The sequence below is a fragment of the Moschus berezovskii genome, chromosome 25, assembly GCF_049115385.1.
Source record: "Moschus berezovskii isolate FMDL1 chromosome 25, NW_MosBer_1.0, whole genome shotgun sequence".
Taxonomy (NCBI): Eukaryota; Metazoa; Chordata; class Mammalia; order Artiodactyla; family Moschidae; genus Moschus; species Moschus berezovskii.
Genome location: NC_142484.1, coordinates 9,520,582 through 9,539,485, shown reverse-complemented (window position 1 = coordinate 9,539,485; position 18,904 = coordinate 9,520,582). Strand labels below are relative to the sequence as shown.

Sequence of the window (18,904 nt, the reverse complement as noted above, 5' to 3'; positions counted from 1 at the left end):
GTCAAGAAGGAGGCCCCCACCAGGAGGCATGTGCCTCTGTCCATCACACTGGCATGGACACCAGGAACTGAGCCTGCCAGCACCTTGATCTTGGACTTTCCAGCCTTCGGGACTGTGAGGAAGAAATTGTTTAAAGGATCTGGTCTGTGGCATGCTGTTACAGCAATCAGAGTAGACTAATACAGGCTTGGTGGCCCACCTTGGTACGCTCACACTACACGCACATATTCACATCAGCCCAGCTCACACGCACATATATACTTGCACCTGCATGTATCCGGCATGTCCATGCCAGTGCGGATGAACAGAACTGCATGCTCACATGTCCACACCGGGGCCTTCTCCCTTTTCCACCCCCGTTCCTGAGCAGCAGGGCTTGAATTCTTCATTGCCATTTATTGAAACCTCTCGTTGAAGAAAGGGGTGGGCACAAGAAGGGGAAGGGCATGGAAACGGTGAGGGAAGTGGCCAGTGGGGAAGGGCTGGACAGAACGGCGGGGTCTGGGCTGCGGGGAGGGTGAGGGCAAGGTGGGGTGTGCAAAGGCCTGTGGCTAAACCTTTGAACTGGCCCGGGCTGGGTTGAGGGGGGCTCCGGTGGCGGTGGAGATGACTCCCGCAAGGTCTCAGAAGACTATGTCCTAGGAGCATGGGTGTGTCCAGGCCCTCCCCAAGGTGTCCTCAGAGCCCAGAGACAGGCAAGGACCTGGCTGGGATTTGTTTGTGGAGGGCAGGGAAACGAGGGTCTGTTGCCTTCAGCTGGGGCCCAGGCCCGGCTCATGAGGCTGCAGAGGGATCCTCTGGGATGCCTTTTCTGCTTCTGGCTCCTGCTTTGACTCCTTTGCCCGCAGGGACCTAGGGAGAGAGAGCTCAGGAAAAGCCCTGGGCTTCCCCGTGGAGGAGGACTGCTGGGGCCAGAGGAAGGGACTGACCAGTTTTCTACGTCCTCAATAGTCTCTGGCAAGGGCCGATTGAGTGTCTCAGGCAAGAAGAGGGCTGCGCTGCCTCCCAGGAGGGCGATGCTCCCAAAGATGACATTGGGGATGAAGGGTTTCAGCTCCCCCGTGATTTTCACCAGGGGGGCTGTCATGCTTCCCACGCGGGCCCACATATTACTTATGCCCATACCTGTTTGCCTGGGAGAGTTCAGAGCAGAGGTTGGCAGCCTGTGCATGTATTCTCAGAGGACGGCTCTGGGACCCCTGGATCAGGTCCACAATTCCACCTGCCCCTGTATCCTTTGGCTGGGCCGGCCCCATGTCCAGCACCTACCGAGCGACTGTGGGGTATAGCTCGCTTGTGAAGAGGAAGAGGCAGCTGAAGGAACCGGATAAACATCCCTTCCCAAACACAGCCAGTACCGTCCTCAGGGTCATCAAGTCTGCAGAGGAAAGAAAACAAAGTGAACCTTGGGGCTCAGGAGTCCCTGAGTGTTCTCACTCCTCGGAGACCTCCTCTCCTTTTTAGTTTTGGTTCCTGGGAAGCTCAGATCCAGACTTAAAGCCAACTAATAGCCCCTTTCCTATTCCCAGAGCTGTGTGGGCTTCTGTCCTGCTGCCTTTGGGTCTTTCCCTGACTCTGATTCCCTATTCTCATAGTTTATTGTATTTTTTCAGTCCAGTTCCTTTGGGAAGATGTTGGTGTGTTAACCCGTGTGTGCATCTGTGCTAAGTAGCTTCAGTCATGTTTGACTCTTTGTAACCCCATAGACTGTAGCCCACCAGGCTCCTCTGTCCCTGGGATTCTCCAAGCAAGAATACTGGAGTGAGTTGCCATGCTCTCCTCCAGGGGATCTTCTCAACCCAGGGATCGAACCCGTGTCTCTTATGTCTCCTGCATCAGCTGACAGGTTCTTTACCACAAGCGCTGCCTGGGAAACCCCCCACATAAACATCAATATAAAGTAAAATTGGCTTTTCCAAGGTCATGGTGAAGTAGGCTGCAGGGTGTTTCTTGGTCACTGGGCTCTGATGTTTCCCCATCCAAGCTCGTTTTCTGCAACCAAGTCACTCAGGCCATGCAATTCCTCACACGGTGCAGACACCACCATACTCTCTCCTGTCTGAGTCAGGTCTGGAAAGGATCTTTGATAGCATCTAGCCCAACTGAGTTATTTTCTAGATGAGAAACCTGGGCCCCAGAGAGCACAGGGTCCTGCTGAAGGTAACAGAGAGGCAGATCCCACAGAACTGGAGTCCCTGGAACCTTACTCCCAGCCTGTGAGGCCCACAGACATAGGTCAGCCTCTCTCAGAGGGTTCTGGGGGTAATGCCGGCTTCTCACCTGCAGGCACAAAGATGAGAGACAGGATGCACCCTCCTGCCAGGAGCAGAAGAGCAGCCTCAGTGGTGTGCCGGCCCAGATAGCTTATGGCCAGCATAGTGATGAACTTGGCTGGGACGTCGACCCCGCCAAAGATGAGCTGGAGGATGTAGAGATTAACTCCAAATTCCTCCACGCCCATAGCCAAACTGTAGTAGGCAAAACCGGTGGAAAACCTGAGGGGCAGAGAGTCGTCGGTTATGACCCACAGCCTGCTGTGGTCATGAGCTCTCCCCATACCGTTCATTGGGTCAACAGGATGATGAAGAGTTTCATTTCTTGTCTCAGCTGCAATGGATTGGTAGGGTCTGCTTCAGTGCCGTTTTGAGGATTCTGAGATCCGGTCTGGGCTCAGTGAGAGCGTGCTGGGATTGATTGGTTATGTCTGATATGGGCGTGGGTTAAAGTAGGGTAACAAGTGCCATATACTTGACTCCAGAGAATATTGATCCTGGGGGGACTCTTGGAGACCAAAGGAGGCAGCAAATGATCTGTTTTGGTTGGGTAATGGTCTAGCACTCAGAATGGGGGAGGAGAACGTCCCCAGGGCTGTGCTCGTGAGTGAGATGCCTCCTCTCTCCTCTCAGAGTTGTGGGAGTCCTCTTTGAGGGGAAGCATTCCTGGACACAGTGCATCCTTTCCACGTGGCGATGGCCAGGATGGAGAAGGGACTCAGAACCAGGTTACAGAAAGGGCTTTGAAGGAGTGGTGCGATGGCAGGCAAAAGAGAAGATTCGGGAGAAACATGATTTCTGTTGTTAAATCTTGCAGCCCTGAGCACCAGCCTTGTTCTGTGGGGTTGCAGAGAGCAGAGCTGGACCAGTTGCGGGTAGGGGGCAAGAACAGAGAGGCACAGCTCACATTGTGTGATATGAGCTAGTGAAGGGGTTTGGAGCATCTGCCTTGTGGGTAAGGTGGGTGTGACTCCAGGGGAAAGCAGACCCTGATGGCTGGACCTGTCTGTGGGGCAGCGATGCGAGAGATTTCTGGGGTTGAGGCTGGCTGGGGCAGCTCCGAGGAGGGGATACCTTTACTCTTCTTGCAGGTACTCAGGCCTTGCCTGTAGGTGAACCTGTCAGAGGCCTTGTTTATGACACCTGCTCGGCAGGGGTGCTGGGGTGTGGGCAGGGAGGGGTGGTGGGTTACCAGGCCAGGGAAAGACAGAAGGTCATTCGGCGCAGAACGGGTGTCCGGAACAGGTCAGCTACGCTGCGCTTGGCCTTGGCCAAGGCCACTTCTTTCTGCGTGTTGAGTTTGATCTCCTTGGGGGCAGAGGAAGGGGAGAGGTACTATTAGTGACCAGCTGGTAGGAAGAAAAGAGGGCAGTGCAGGTCTGGTGGCTTTAAAGAAGCTTGCTTAGCTCATCAGAGGTAGGCTTGTGGGCAGAGGAAATGGAGGCAAGAGGAAGGGGATAGCTCAATAGCAGAGCCTGGGTTCCTGCCCCAGACTGTAATCCCCCTCAGCCTCTACCTCCAGGCTGAGTTTCTTTCCTTCCTCCTTCTTCCTGTTGAAGGCTGCCACCTGTCGGAGTGTCTTCAGGGCCTTGGAGGATCTTCCAGACAGGACCATCCAGCGGATGGACTCTGGCTGCCACCTGAGGGCCAGAAGCAAGTCACAGTGTCTCCCCGACCCCAACCTCCCAATGCCAGAAGCTCTCTTGAAAGGCTGGAAAGAGATCATGCACCACAGTCAAGGGCAAAGAGGCCCAGAAACCCAAGTTGCTTTACTACAGATTTCATGGAATTTAAGCTTTGCACCTGGGCTGCCTGCGGCCAACACAAATTCCAGAGATCTCTTCTTCCCTTTCCAAAAGAGCCTTTCCCCTGCACACCACCCCCCACCCCCCTTGCAACTTGGGCTGTTTGTTGTCCTTGGGTGTCTTTCTGAGCTAGGAGCCTTTAGTCCTAGTCCAAGGCAGGTGGGGCCTGGGGAAGGGACGGCACTTTCGAGACTGGAAGGCTGGAGGGTCTTGCATGTTCACGCACCCAGCCTTCCTTGGGCCAAATTCCAGGTCCTGGGAGAAGGTTGGGGCAGGGCTACAGCCCCAGGGCATCTTAGGAAGGGGCTAAGTGCTAAGCTCAGGGTTGTGGTCTAGGGAGTGGGTCCAAGCACTCTTTGATTCTCCCTGCAAAAGGCCAACTCTGCTGGGTGCAGGGGGGTTGCAAGAGCAGCAGGGGAGCTTGGGGTTGGCAAGTGTGTGGCCAACCTCACTCTCTCCCACCCCTGGGCTGTCTTTTTGGGGTAGGTTCACTCTGAGCAATCCCTGAGGGTCATTAAGATGAAGAGAAATGCAGGGGGCAGAGGTGTGGGGAGACAGGAGGGATGCTTGGAAAAGTCTGATCCCAGGTGGGGTCTGCTCTGGCTGCGGCCCCCACAGGCACCCAGGACCTGGCTCCAGCGAGACCCTCTGGGGAGTGGACACTAGTCTCCTGGCCTCAGACCTTTGGTCCAGCTGGTAGTGGCAGCCTACTGGGCCCATTGCTACCTGCCCTTCTGGTCTTGTGGTCTTGTTTCTGCCCTGATAGTCTTCTCAGCCTGCACCTACCAGAGTGATCCATGACTTCCTCCCAAACCCCATAGCCAGGGTCTAGATTCCATCCTCCTCTTCCGGAAAATAATGACAGTTAGTGAACCTTTCTATGGACAAGGCTCTGGGTGAGAGGCATTAGTATCTCCACTTTGCCTAGGAAAAGCATCTTGAGGCTTAGAATGGGTGAAGCTTGTCTCAAGTCACACAACAAAGGGGCCTGCTGACCCTTATTTTGCCTCCCGACTCTCAGCTCCCATCCTAGGCTGTGGACATGCCCAGTTCCACCCCAGACCCTCCGACTGTCTCTCTCACTGCAAGACTGTCCATCTGCCTGGGAACTTATTTTCATTTAAGCCTCTCTGCTTTCTGGCCTGCCCCCCACCCAACCACGTCAACTTACCTTCGTTTTCTACTGCCCTGGGTCCCCCCCAGGTGCTCCCTCCCGAGGCACACGTCTGTGTGTGGTTCCTCCTCCCAGGAACCCCCTTCCTGACAGTCTCAGGACAAACAGAATCAGCCAGCCTGGTCAGGCATGAGCTCCTCCTATTTGATCCTGGCAGGCCCAAGGAGGGGCGCTGAAGAAGAGGGGCCACGTACCAGGACAACAGGAAGAATGCAAAGAAGGGAATGGACACGGTTAGCTGGAGCCAGCGCCACTGGGGAATGACATAGGCCAGGCCGGGCAGAATGAACTGTCCGATGGTGTAGAAGTAACCGACTGCAATCGACTTGATGGCCCGCATCCGGGTGGACACCCACTCGACATCTGCAGGAACAGCCCAAGGACCTGGTTAAGACCCCTGTGGCTCCTGGGTACCTCCAGAGAAGGGGTATCAGTTCCTGTCCCCTACTGGCCACTTGATCTGACCCTGAGCCTAAAGTTTCATCACCCCCATTTTAGAGATGCTATGACTGAGGCTCAAGAGGCAGGACTCAAATGTAGGTCTGTCTGATTTCCAAGCCCACTTTTTTTTTTTTTTTTTTAATTTGACTGTGTTGGGTCTTGGTGGCAGCACATGGGATCTTTGAGGCGCTCAGGCTCTCTAGGTGTGGCGCTTGGGCTCCAGAGCACTGGGCTCAGTAGTTCCAAGGTATGCGGGATCTTAGTTCCCTGACCAGGGATGGAACCCATGTCCTCTGCATGGCAAGGTGGCTTCCTAACCACTGGACCACCAGGGAAGTCCCCCTAAGCCCACATTCTTGACGGCCTCTCCAGTGGCAGATGAGTTCCCTTGTTTTTATCTACTTGTGTGTATGGTCTGAACGAGATCATGTACCTGGCAGGTGCCAGGCCAGGGTAAGTCCTCAGTACTGAAGCCGCTGCTATTATGCTTGTTTTGTTCAGAGTGGGCCTCGGGGGTCCTGAGAAGGGCAGTGCCTTTCTTGACCAAAGCCACCTGGTACCTGTGGCTGAGCCGGGCCCAGACCCCACTCTCAGCTTCAGGCTGGCTGCTTCCCAAATTCTTGGTCCCTGCCCCTTCCCCCTGTGGCTCACTCAAGATGGCGGTGCTCAGGGTAATGCCTGAGATGCCGAAGCCACACAGGAAGCGGAAGACTGTGTAGGTGGAGAAGGTGGGGCTGAAGGCTGCGCCTGAGCCGCTGGCTGCCAGCAGCAGGTAGCTGCAGGTCAGGATGGGCTTGCGGCCAAACCTGTAGCTCAAAGAAGAAGAGGGATGTTAGCGGCTGTGAGCCAGCCAAGGAGGGTGACTCTGCAGGCCTCAGGACAAAGGGCTGGACCCTACCCCTCCACCTCCCAAAGGGCCAGGCAGGGCATGTAACTCCCTCCCAGGACAGAGCCTTGCTGGTAATTGCTATTTTTGTTGACAAGTCTGCAGTTAGATGTTTGAGTTAATGAGTGATCTCCTCTACCCCCAGCTTAGTTGCCTGAACAGAGTTCAAAGGACCACTCCTCTCCAAGCCATTCATCCACCCACCTCCACGGCCACACAGTGGCTACTGTGTCTGGACAACTTGAGGCTGGGGCCCCAGCTCTGGGGAGGCTGGAAGACTCAAGTTGTAGAGGTTTGGGCAGAGGGTAGGCAGTGGCCCTGGAAGGGGCTGGCCGCACAGCAGGGACCCTCTCGCCACTTCCCCTAGCTCTGTGCCTCTTTGGGAGTGTATGGGTGGTACAGAGAGGGGCTGAGGGGGTCTCCATGGGTTGGGCCCCCACTGCGGGCCCCGCGTCTCACCTGTCAGACAGGGCTCCCAGCGTGAGCCCGCCAATCAGTATGCCCGCCATGAAGATAGACTGCGCCAGCTCCTTCAGTTTGTTGGAGTTGCACACCAAGTCCCACTGTGCGGGAGAGAGAGGGGCCAGGCAGCTCAGTCCAGCCCGCGCTCTGATGCGCTCAGCCTGGGCCCACGTGTGCGCTCGCTCTCCCAGCGCCCTCGCTTGGCTTCCCCTAGCTTAATCCCCTTCAGCCTGGCCCGGGGCTCCTTGGGCCCCTGCCCTGTGGCTGTGAAGGGAGAACGTCCCTTCAGTGTGTGTGGCCTGCCATACGGCTTCTGGTCAGTTCAGCTGTCACACTCCCAGGTCTGTTCTCAAGCTCCGCAGGCTCACCTGAGTCCAGTGGCTCCCTGTGTGTCTGCTCCCCAGCCTCTCACACTCAAGGCGGGTCCCTCTGCCTGTACCCTCTCTCCTCCAGGGGACGCTCCTCCAGCCCACACCTTCGTCTCCCTTTCTCTCCAGGCTCCTCCCCATCTGCATGTGCGTGTGCTCCAGTCTCTCCATCTTAGAGGCCTCTTACCTTCCACATTTACTCCATTTCTCTCTTCCCTTCAAAGCCAAATCTCGGGAACAAGGAACCACCCTTAGTGGTATCCATCCTCATGTCCCACTCATTTCCCAAGTCTGTCCCCACCATGCCACTGAAACTCTGCTCCCCGAACCCAGTGGAACCTTCTGGTTCCCCACCTGACTTCCCTTTGGCAGCCCCTGACCCCACTGACCTATCCCTCCCTCTGGTCTTCCTTTTTTATCTCCCTCTGTGGTCTCCTTTCTCTCTATCCCTTGAGGGTTCCCCAGGGCTCCTCTGGGATCTTCCTCTTTTTATTCGCTTTCCCAGGAAATACCATCTGCTTCTGTGACTTCAATGACTATTTTATGGTGAAGACTCCAAATCCCTCTCTTTAGCCCAACCTTTCTTCTGCCCTTGAGACCCAATGATTTAGCTGTCGACTTGAAATCTCTGTCTGGAAGGTAGAGTCAATGGCACTCATTACCCCCTCCCTGTAAGGTCGAAATCACAGTGATCAGCAGCCTTTTTTGACTCCTTCCTATCCCATGTTACAACTGCTTGATCCTCCAGTTTCTAACATTTTAATATTTCTTTCTTCTTTTTTTCTGTCTGCCCCAACAGCATGTGGGATCTTAGTTCCCTGGAAGGAATCAGACCAGTGCCCCTGCAGTGGAAGCACAGTCTTATCCACTGGATCACTAGGGAAATCCCTTAATAGTTCTTGAATCTGGATTCTTCTATTTCCATTACTGCTATCTCAGTGCAGACACCATTCTCTTATGCTTGGATTAAGAATAACAGCCAATATTCAATAGAAATAAAAGTAATGGGACTTAATGAAATTTACAAACTTTCACACAGCAAAGGAAACCATAAACAAAATGCAAAGATAGGTTATGGACTGGAAGAAAATATTTGCAAACGATGAGACTGACAAGGACTTCATTTCCAAAATGTGTGACCAGCTCATACAACTCAATAACAAAACACAAACAACCCAATCGAAAAATGGGCACAAGATCCAAAGAAGACATACATTTGGCCAACAGGCACATGAAAAGATGCTCCAACATTGTTAATTATTAGAGAAATGCAAACCAAAACTGCAACGAGGTATCGCCTCACGTTAGTCAAAATGGCCATCATTAAAAGGTCTACAAATAACACATGCTGGAAAGGGTGTGGAGAAAAGGGAAACTCCTACATCATTGGTGGGAAATTAAATTGGTGCAGTCACTATGGAAAACAGTATGAAGATTCCTCAAAAAGCTAAAAACAGAGTTGTCACATGATCCAACAATCCCACTCCTGGGCATTTATCTGAACAAAACTATAATTCAAAAAGATACATGTACCCCTTCATAGAAGCACTATTCACAATAGCCAAAACATGTAAACAGCCTAAAAGCCCATTGACGGATGGATAAAGAAGATATGGTATATATATACAAGGAATACTACTCAGCCGTAAAAAAGAATGAAACAGTGCCATTTGCAGCAACACAGATGGGCCTAGAGATGATCACACTGAGTGAAAAAGTCAGAAAGAGAAAGACAAATGCCATATGATACCACTTATATGTGGAGTCTAAACCCTGACACAAATGAAGTTGTCTACAAAACAGAAGCAGACTCATAGACATAGAGAACGGACTCGTGGCTGTGGCGGGAGGTGGGGAAGAGATGGATGGGGAGTCTGCGATTAGCAGATGCAAATTATATAAAGAATGGATAAACAACAAGGTCTTACTGTAAGCACTGTATATTCAATATCCTGGGGTAAAGCACATGGACAAACATGAAAAAGAATGTACATATGGAGAACTGAGTCATTTTGCTGCACCGCAGAAATGAACGTGCGTGCCGTGTGTGCTCAGTCACTTCAGTCGTGTTGGACTCTTTGTGACCTTATGGACTGAAGCCCACGAGGCTCCTCTGTCCATAGGTAACACAACATTGTAAATCAACTATACTTTAATAAATTAAAAACAAATAGTATTTATTGAGGGCTTGCTCCACACCAGGCACTGTTCTCAGTAAGCACGTTTCACGCCTTAGTTTTTTCAGTCATCACAACAACCATCTTCATCGGACAGTTGAGGAACCTGAGCCCAGAGAGGATTATCAGAACAATCCTCTGATGGCCTTCGGCCTCAGTCCTTGCTCTTCATTTTTTCCCTGATAAAACCGGAGTGGCTTTCTGAAACATCACTCAAATCAGGTTGCTGCCTTGTCTAGAGCACTCGCTGGCTTTCTCCTGCGCTCTGGTTAAACAGAAAGCTCTATCAACACAGATTTATGAAGCCCTCTGGCTCTGACTCCTGCCCACCTGTCAGGCCTAATCTGCTAATCCCCAATATGCACCCTTGGTCCAGTCGTCCCGAATTACTTGTGTAATGAAGCGAAGAATTTCATTTGCCGGAAATGCTGCATGAAAATATTTTGGATGTAAAACAGTGTGGGGAAAGAACCACACACCCCAGGGAGTTCTTTTCACTTTCTTCGTGGGAAGCGAGGGAGTTTGGGGAAGGGTAAAGCCTCCAGGTCCTCCGGCTGACTCTGAGTGGCTGAGACTGGCCCGCAAACCCAGTGGGCTCATTCTGGCTGGAAAGAGAGCCTGCAGGGTATGCTTATGGGAGTGGAAGAGGGAAAAGAGTGAAGGAGGAAATGAGGGGATGTGCAAGGAGTAGGCCAGTGGGTGTCTAGAGAGATTTCTGGCACTGTGTGGGGTCTGTGGTTTTAACCAGTTACACTAGTGATTCTGCAATAGCTTCAGGCTATGGCATTCCTCTTTGCTTTTGTGCTTATCTTCCCTTATTCTAGCAAGGTTGTCAGCCCTTTGAAACACGTCAAGATCATCTAACTCCGAGTGCCGGGAACATGTTTTTCTGGGTGCCTGGCACAAGCAGGGAGTAGGCAAATATTTGTGAAACAGATAAATGTCTGAGAAGCACATCCAGACTCCCAGTATCCTCATTTCTTCTTCCACGCATCTGTCCTCTCTTCTAAGAGGACACAGGTCACACAGCGTGGTGCCTGCCTATTTAATGCCATAACTTTGCCGAGGGCAGAGGTGTCTCGTTGGAGGACTCTATCTCTAGCAGCTAGCAAAGTAGTTGGTGCACAGAAAATGTCAATATTTGTCCAAGGAATAATCAATGGGGACTTCCCTGGTGGCTCAGTGGTTAAAGAATCTGCCTGCAATGTAGGAGATGTGGGTTCAATCCCTTGGTTGGGAAGACCTCCTAGAGAAGGGAACGGCAACCCACTCTGGAATTCCTGCCTGGGAAATCCCAGGGAGGGACTCCAGTTCATAGGGTCACAAAAGAGTCAGATGTGACTAAGTGACTAAACAACAACAACATACAAGTTTTACTGATGAGACCCAGAGCAGAAACAGTAACCTGCTATTGGAGGGGGCTGACACCCAGCTTCTATCTAGCCCTTGGCATGGCCTGGGCTGGCCTCTTGCCTATCAGCTTTTGGCAGCTCCACATAGAGATTTTGCTCCCAATATCATATCCACCATTCTTGGCCTTCTTTTTCCTTTCTTGGAATGATTACTCCTTAGGGAGCTGGGTTTAGGAAGGGAAGAACAGGAAGCCCACTGCCATGTCTTCCTGAGTGATGTATAACCAGAAAGGTGGTGGGAGGAAAACAGAGGGCCTACTATGCTCAGAACCAAGCTTTGCAAATGATGCCATACTAATCCAATGAAGTGGGTACTATCATTATCTCCATTTTATTGACAAAGAACCTGAGGCTCAGAGGGTAAACAACTTGCCCAAGTACAGCTCAGTTCATTTCAAGGCAGAAACTCAAACTCAGGTCTGTGGACCCCTAGCTAGTGCCCTTGACCACTGCTCCCTGATGTGTGCTTTTCTCTGAGTCCCGAGCTGCCGGAGGAAGGCTCAGTGCAGGGAGCTGTGACCCTGCGCCAGTGTCGGACACTAGCATGGATGGGTCAGAGTCATCGCTGGGGAGGTGGCTGAGGCCAGAGCCAAGTGCGCTCAAAGGGTGAGGGACAGGCTCAGGAGCTGGAGTTGCAGCAAAATCACGGGCCAGGAGGCCCTTCAGAGGACAGAGTAGAAGGTGTATTATAAAAGGTCAGGGCGACCTCAGAAGAGGCCAAACTCAGGAAGAAATGCAACCTGATTGATGTCTTGACTGCAGCCTGTGAGACCCACGCAGAGCATCCGGTTATGCTGGACCCAGATTTTTGACCCTTGGAAACTGTGAAATAATAACTGTGTGTTGATTTTGAGAAAAAAAAAAAAGTCAGGGCAAACCATGGGCGATCAAGGAAGGATGGGTCTGTATGGACTGCCAGGGGACCACACATATGGTCCATACTGACCCCAGAGAAAAGACAGGGGGAACACACTTCCCTAGATTGGGGGCCCTTTAGACCCAGTACAGACCTGGGGAGAATTGCCATGGCTCTATCTACTCTTGGGCCTCTAACAGAACCAGCCCTGGGACACAAGGGCCAGAGGGCCAGGTACCTGGTAAGACTCTGAAGGGTTTGGGTCTTGAGCTCTGTTACTTGGTAGTTGCGTGTTCCTCCAGTTACTTAACCTTCCTGTCACTCAGTCTCCTGTGTGTGTGTGTGCCTGTGTGTGTGCTAAGTTACTGCAGTCGTGTCTGACCCCGCCAGGCTCCTCTATCCTTGGGATTCTCCAGGCAAGAATACTGGAGTGGGTTGCCATTCCCTTCTCCAGGGGAACTTCTTGACCCAGGGATCGAACCTGAGTCTCCCTCATTGCAGGCAGATTCTTTTCTGTCTGAGCCAATGGGGGTAATATTAATACTTACTTCTCAGACTTGTAAAGAAAATAAAGAAGGGAGAGCACCCGGCACTATACTGGGGCCAACAGTCGGCCCTCTATGGGATAGCTGTTTTATTATCATTGTCACAGGTCATTGTAAAGCCTGTGCTCACAGGGACATGTGATGCAACAGAAAGGGCATGGATTCTGGACTCAGGACCCCCGACCCTCTTGCTGTAAAAGCTTGACTTCACCCTCATGGCTGTGAGAATCACCAGTTTGATCTGAGCCCAGTGTATTCTTCTGTAAATAGGGGTGACTTTCACAGTGGTCAGTTGCTCAGTTGTGTCCTACTCTTTGTGACCCCATGGACTGTAGCCCACCAGGCTCCTCTGTCCACTCCCAATACTGGAGTGGGTTGCCATTTCCTCCTCTAGGGGATCTTTCTGACCCAGGGATCCCATGTCTCCTGCGCCTCTTGCATTGGCAGACAGATTCTTTACCACTGCGCCACCTGGGACGCCTGACATTCACTGTGGCCACAAAAGAAGATTTGAAGGGTTGCAAAAGAAGAAATGCAAAATACCAGCCCAGGGCTCTGCACACAGTAGGTGCTTGGGGAGCACTCAGTGACCCTGGAGAGCCCATGGGATGGCTCCGGAACTCCTCCTGCCTAGGATCACAGTTTCCTAGGTGAGGGCTGCCATGGGGGGGTCAGACTGGCCCAGACATGTGGCTGGGGTGGGGCCCCCTGGTCTTTACCGGGGAGTCAGATTGGAGGCTAGGGTAGGGGAAATGATAGGAGAGGTACCCAGGGCAGGGTCTGGAGCGAGCAAGTAGGGGTGAAGCAGTAGCTCAGCTGGAGACAAGAGATGGACATGTGGCCTGGGAGGTGGGCAGCCTGGGGATTCGGAGGTTGAGATGGAGGGAGACCAGAGACTCAGCAGGGCAACCTCACAGAGTGGAGAGCCACTTCTGGGGGACCACTGAGCAGGTTCTCTGCTTCTCCAGCTGTTGACTTGGGGCCTCCAGGGACCTATGTGGGCGACAGAATTTCTGTGGCTCCAGAGAGAGGACAGGAAGACTCCAGTCCCAGAAAGGAATCACAGGCGCCTCAGAGAGGAGGGCCTGCCCATCCAAGGCCAGACCCAGGCCTTCAGGAGCCCTCAGGCTGAGCTGGGCACCCACAAGTCTGGGTTCTGTGGTGTGAAAGCTGTGTCCTACGGCTCCACTCCAGGGAACCCAGAAACCACAACCCACACGCCCCACACTCTCTGGACTTCAAAGAAAGGCCTTTGTTTCCTCTTAATGTGCTAATAAAGCTCCTTCTGAAAAATTCCAACCTTGTCTCTGCTGAACCCAGAGAAAGGAATGTGTGGTCGCCTCTGCCAGGGGAGCTTATGGGATCAGAGGAGGGGAGGGAAAGTCCCTGTGCTCCTGGTTGGACCCAGCACAGTCCTCCCACCCTCACCCCCTCCACAGGGAAGTTCCTTATGATCCCATTCTACAGATGAGGGGCTGAGACGGGGAGGGAGATGACTCACCAGGGCCCCAGCTGTGGTGGTGGAGAGGGGCCCTGCGTGCAAGTTTGTGCTGGGTGGGGGCCTGGGTGAGCCTGGAAGAGCTGACAGCTGATTCCCATTTTACTGAGGGTCCCCTTACTCTTCGAAGGGGACTAACCCCCTCCTTCTAAGGACATCTCTATTAACGACCATAAGAGCAACAGCGGCAGTGAACATTAGTCGAACGCCTGGTAGGCGCCAGACCCCGTGCTAATGCTGACCTTGCATTATCTCTTTTAAAGTTCAATTGCTCTCTTACCCCATTTTACGGATGAGGAAACCAAGACTTCTGGGGTTGTAACATCCCCAGTGAATGGCAGAGTCAGGATGTGAACTCTGTTGCTTGGCGCTGGCTCTCAGTCAAGCGCTGTCCACCTGGGAGATGGCTCCATGCCTTCTAAGCAGGGTCACTTGGACCGAGCCGGCTGCAGACACTGTCTTCCTCATGACCGCCCTCCCCCCAGGGCTGGCACATCCAGGCCTGGCCTCCACCCCAGAGACCTACTCCTGGGTGAACCATAGGTGCCTCGGCACAGTGGGGGCCCAGAACCCCATCCCACCGCAAGTAGATGGAGCCATGGGCTTGAGCCACAGACAGAAAAGTCAGAGGGCTCTGGCCATGCTGGGCTGCTACCAGCACTTGGTTGGGTCTGGCCACTGACTAGGCAGGGATCCCGAATGTGGGGTCTCCTGGCTGAGTATCCTCAGGGAGCCTGGGCCTGACCAGGAGAAGAGGGGCAGACCCATGAGGCCTGGTGAAACCCTGCACCAGGTTGGGAGCTAGATTCACATGGTTCTGACTGCCCGAAGGGTGACTGGGGACTCAGCTGGCAGGGATGAGAGTTGATGCTTGACCGAATACAAGACCTGCAAGGTCTGCTCTTGGCCAGGCTCCCTGAAGCTCGAGGTGTGCACCCTGGAGGGGAAGCGGCTTCCCAACAGTCAGCACTAAGTCCCTTCCTGCCAGTATGGCCTTCACCCAGCACTCACTGAGCACTGCCTAGCACCTAGCCCAGGGTGCAGTGGCTGGGGGATGCGGTCCCCAGGAGCGGGGGGTGGGGGAGGGGAGGAGGGTCTCTGGAACCCTGCTGCCTGCATTTGACTCTTAGCTGCAGCATTTATCAGACGTGGTGCCTTGGGCCAGTAACCTGTGCCTTGGTTTCCTCCTCTGCAAAAATGGCGTAGTGAAGTGAGAGTCGCTCAGCTGTGTCCGACTCTTTGCGACCCCATGGACTATATAGACCAGGGAATTTTCCAGGCCAGAATATTGGAGTGGGTAGCCTTTCCCTTCTCCAGGGGATCGTCCCCACCCAGGGATCAAACCCAGGTCTCGCGCATTGCAGGCAGATTCTTTACCAGCTGAGCCACAAGGGAAACCCCCAAAATGACATAACCTCAGAAGGTTGTTGTGAGGATTGAATGAGTCCATATGACCAAAGTGCTTAGCGCCTTCTGGCATGGGTGAGCACAGAGATAGGGGTATTATTTCACGGCTATTAGTGCATTGCTCCCTGGAGGATTTTCTGCTTCCTCAGCTGGGCTCTGTGCTCTGGCTTGAGGTACAGCGAGCTGCCCATACACCCGGAAACAACCTACATGCATCGGAATATCTTCAACTCCTGTGCAGTGCCCACACCTGTCCCTCACCCTCACAGCCATTCAGGTTCCACGTCCCGGAGATTCTGACTCCCTACCCTGTCTGGTGTTTATTCCCACTATCCCTGATGACTGCCATCAGGGTCCTGGGTCCCAAAGGCAACCGGCCCATGGGTCTTGCAGCTGCTGGACTAAAATGCTCCCTAGGCTGCTGTCCACCCTGCGGTCAGAGTGACTGCCCTTAGAAGGTGATCTGAGCAGGTCACGCTCCTGCTTAACACCATTCAGTGGTTCCCGTTATCTTCAGGTCAGAGGCCGCACCTTCGCCTCAGCATCCAAGCCAGACCTTCCTCCTCCCTGCATCCATGGCCTCCACACCCCACTGCCCGCCTTTCCAGCCTTCTCAGTCTCTTGCGGTCCTGACCGTCTGCTCTCTTTATGCTTCTATAACTGTGTGTTTGACGCCACGCACACTGCTCCTTTTGCCTGGGATGCACTTGACTGCATCAGCCTGCCCCCCAATCCCTACCCTTCCTTCACACTCAGGGCAGCTGCTGCAGACTCCAGCAAGCCCTCCTGGGTTCCCCCTCCAGGCAGATTCGATGCCCTCCTCCGGGCTCCCGGAGTACCCTGAGTTTATAAAAGGTTGTATCCATTCATTACATAAATATTTGTTTCACAGAGGACCTCTCTGTGCCAGGCACTGTTCCAGCTCCTGGAGATACAGCAAAGCAGCTGAAAACCTCTGCCCTGGGAAGCCTGCCTAACCCTACCTGGCTTCTGGTCACCCTGGAAGGATGGGTCTGCCTCCCCACTGGACGTGAGCTAAAGGAGGGCAGGCCGGGCTCGTGAGTTCTTTGACTTTGTGTCCTCAGTCTGAAGCATGTAGCTGTCCATACATATTGGTTGGATGTATTTCAGGCACTGTGCTTGGTGCTGGGGAGAAAAAGTGCATGTGATAGGGAGGAAGTATCTGGGACTATGAGAGTCATCAGAAGTGATGGCTGGGAGCACGGCCCTGGAGTCAGGGGCCTTGCACTGAAGGGTCTGAAAGGCCCCCAGCTTCAGACCCTGCAGCTGCCTCTTACTAGTGGTACGACCTTGAACAAGCTACTTAAACTCTCTGTGCTTAGGTTTCCCTGTCGCAACAACGGGCTTATCATTAACATCTTATAATATCAGGAAGGTTAGAAGGGTTAATATTTATGACACACTTAGGACAATGCCTTGCACGCAGCCAGTGTTTTATATAGAAATAAACATTTACTAAACAAATGAACAGCAATCATAGACTCTGAACAAAGATGGCACTGGGTTCAAATCTCTTCTCTGCCAGGTCCTAATCATACGTGATCCTGGGCAAGTCATTGAACCCGACTGAGCCTCAGATCCTTGGTCTATGAACTGAAGGCACTAACAATACTTCCCTCACCAAGATGTCATCTGCTGGGATTCCAGGAGCCCGTGCTCATAATGTGCCCAGCACAGGACTAGCACTGAGTAGAGACTTTGAAATGTCTCTCTTCTAATGGGGCAAAAGCAAGATCTTGCCCTCAAGGGTCTCATGGTCCCCAAGGGGAGAATGAAAACATTGGCTTCTGCTCACTCCTCAGATGCCACCTCCTCCAGGAAGCCTCCCTAGAATCCTGTGGTTCCTCTATCTTTTGTACTGCCACAAATGCTCGCCTCCCTGTGCCTAGTATGCATTTTTATTTTAAAATTTCAGTTCTGAAGCTGACCACCTCTATGACACTGAACTTTCCTTTCCTTTCTCGGAGCCTTGGTTATTTTTTTTTAAATCTGAAAAAGGAGATAGAATCACCTTCAACGGAATATCACTGCAGGGATCAAATTGTGGGAGACGGTGTCAGGCAAACACTAAGATATGCCAGGTTATTTGTAGATCCTCAATAAATGCCAGTTTCCATTCCCCTCTCTTCATCTGACCGTAGTCTCCAGGTCATTGAAGAGCCTGATTTAACTCTGTAGTTCCCAGAGATGGCAGGGAAAAGAGTCCGGGGATCAATGAGCTATGAATGAATGGAGGTGCACACGAGTGACCGCCAGAGTGGAGGGCATGTTTTCTGGGTCTGCTCAGGCCTGTTCCGACCCTCCCCACGCCCAGTCCCTGCTCCACACACTGTTCCACCTTGAGGCCTTAACACAAGACGGAATTTTCCTCCTTTCCCCCATTGCCTGGCTAACTCTTGCTGGATTCTCTTATCTCAGCCCGGGATCCCTTCCGTAGGGAAGTCTCCCCCCACCCAACCCCGGTCGCCCCCAGCCCAGGGCTAGGCTGTAGTCTCAGGTCACAACCTTAAGTACTTTGAAGTTGTAATCTGACATTTCCTGTGTGGTACTTTCATTAATTGATGTTAGCCCTATTAGACCGTGGACCCCGTGAGAACAGGGACGGTGCATTTTTGATTCCCCAGAGCTTGGCACCATGCCTGGCACAGAATGGGCTGTTTATACTCTGAATGTGAAGAGACAGGACCTTTTGGTCCTCTGCACCCAGGTCCTTCCTCCCTGCCTGCCCAGAACTCTGTCCCCAGGCCCTAGGGAAACTGGGGCCCCCGCCTGCCACCCTGTCCATGAGTGTGCGGTGCTGACTATCAGCGGAGGGAGAGGCCGGGCCTCTGGTCATACCTCAGCCACGATGGAGTCCCTGGAGCTGACGTCATAGGTCCAGCCATCCAGGCAGGGCTCGGTGGCCCCCTGGGTGTCATTGGGCAGGCTGGCGTTAGATGGATATGAGAAACGGAGGCACGTCTCAGGCTTCCCATTCCGGCCCATGGGGAGCACCCAGGGCCCTGCGGAGGCGTTGGGTGGTGGGCGGCAGTGGTGGGTGGGGGTGGGGGCTGTGAAGATCTGCAGCAGGTTGTGGTTGGCCATGCCGAGGATGGGGAGGCCCAGCAGGATCGTGTGCAGGAACTGGAATGGCCCGTTGCTGGCCACGCGGTCCACAAGCTCGGCAAAAGTCATGGTGTCGGGCAGGATGAGCCAGGGCTGTGGGCAGGGGCGCCAGGCCGGAGAGAGGGATGTGTCACGTGAGGGTGATGGGGAGGTGGGGGGCAGGTGGGTGGGTACGGAAGCACAGGTGGGAAGGTGAGCCCAGGTGCGTGTGTGAGCCCGTGTGTGTGGATGTGTGTAAGGACATGGGACTCAGCTGTGTGCATCCACGGAGTTATGTGTGGGTAAAGACGTCCCCAACTGCGTGTACAGACGAGGGGTTGCAGGGGTGCATTGTGTCCAGAGCGGTGTCTGCAGAAATGGGCACAGGGAGGCTGGAGTGTCAGGGCATGACTGTGAGCTCGGGTGTGCGTGTGGGGACTTGTGGGTGGGAGTGTGTGTCCAGCCAGCCTGGTCACACCTGCTGCAGGCATGGGG

At 53.3% G+C, this 18,904-nt stretch overlaps 1 protein-coding gene across 1 annotated transcript; it reads right to left on the bottom strand.

Annotated features, from left to right (window-relative positions):
- Nucleotides 1-752: 752 nt before the first annotated feature.
- SLC22A8 (solute carrier family 22 member 8) lies at nucleotides 753-18,499 on the bottom strand. Its single transcript, XM_055414968.2, has 10 exons — nucleotides 18,164-18,499; nucleotides 7,039-7,142; nucleotides 6,345-6,499; nucleotides 5,447-5,615; nucleotides 3,790-3,913; nucleotides 3,466-3,581; nucleotides 2,281-2,495; nucleotides 1,270-1,378; nucleotides 930-1,133; nucleotides 753-852 (listed from the first exon to the last, which is right to left on the bottom strand). Exons 1-10 carry the CDS (start codon nucleotides 18,497-18,499, stop codon nucleotides 753-755), a joined length of 1,632 nt encoding a protein of 543 aa, XP_055270943.1.
- Between the last annotated feature and the right edge of the window lie 405 nt (nucleotides 18,500-18,904).

Coding starts and splice junctions, on each gene's coding strand:
- SLC22A8 (XM_055414968.2), bottom strand. CDS start 18,499: ATGACTTTTGCCGAGCTTGTGGACCGCGTGGCCAGCAACGGGCCATTC. Junction 7,143..18,163: donor GGGACTCCATCGTGGCTGAG/GTATGACCAGAG, acceptor TCTCCCGCACAG/TGGGACTTGGTGTGCAACTC. Junction 853..929: donor ATTGAGGACGTAGAAAACTG/GTCAGTCCCTTC, acceptor CTCTCTCCCTAG/GTCCCTGCGGGCAAAGGAGT.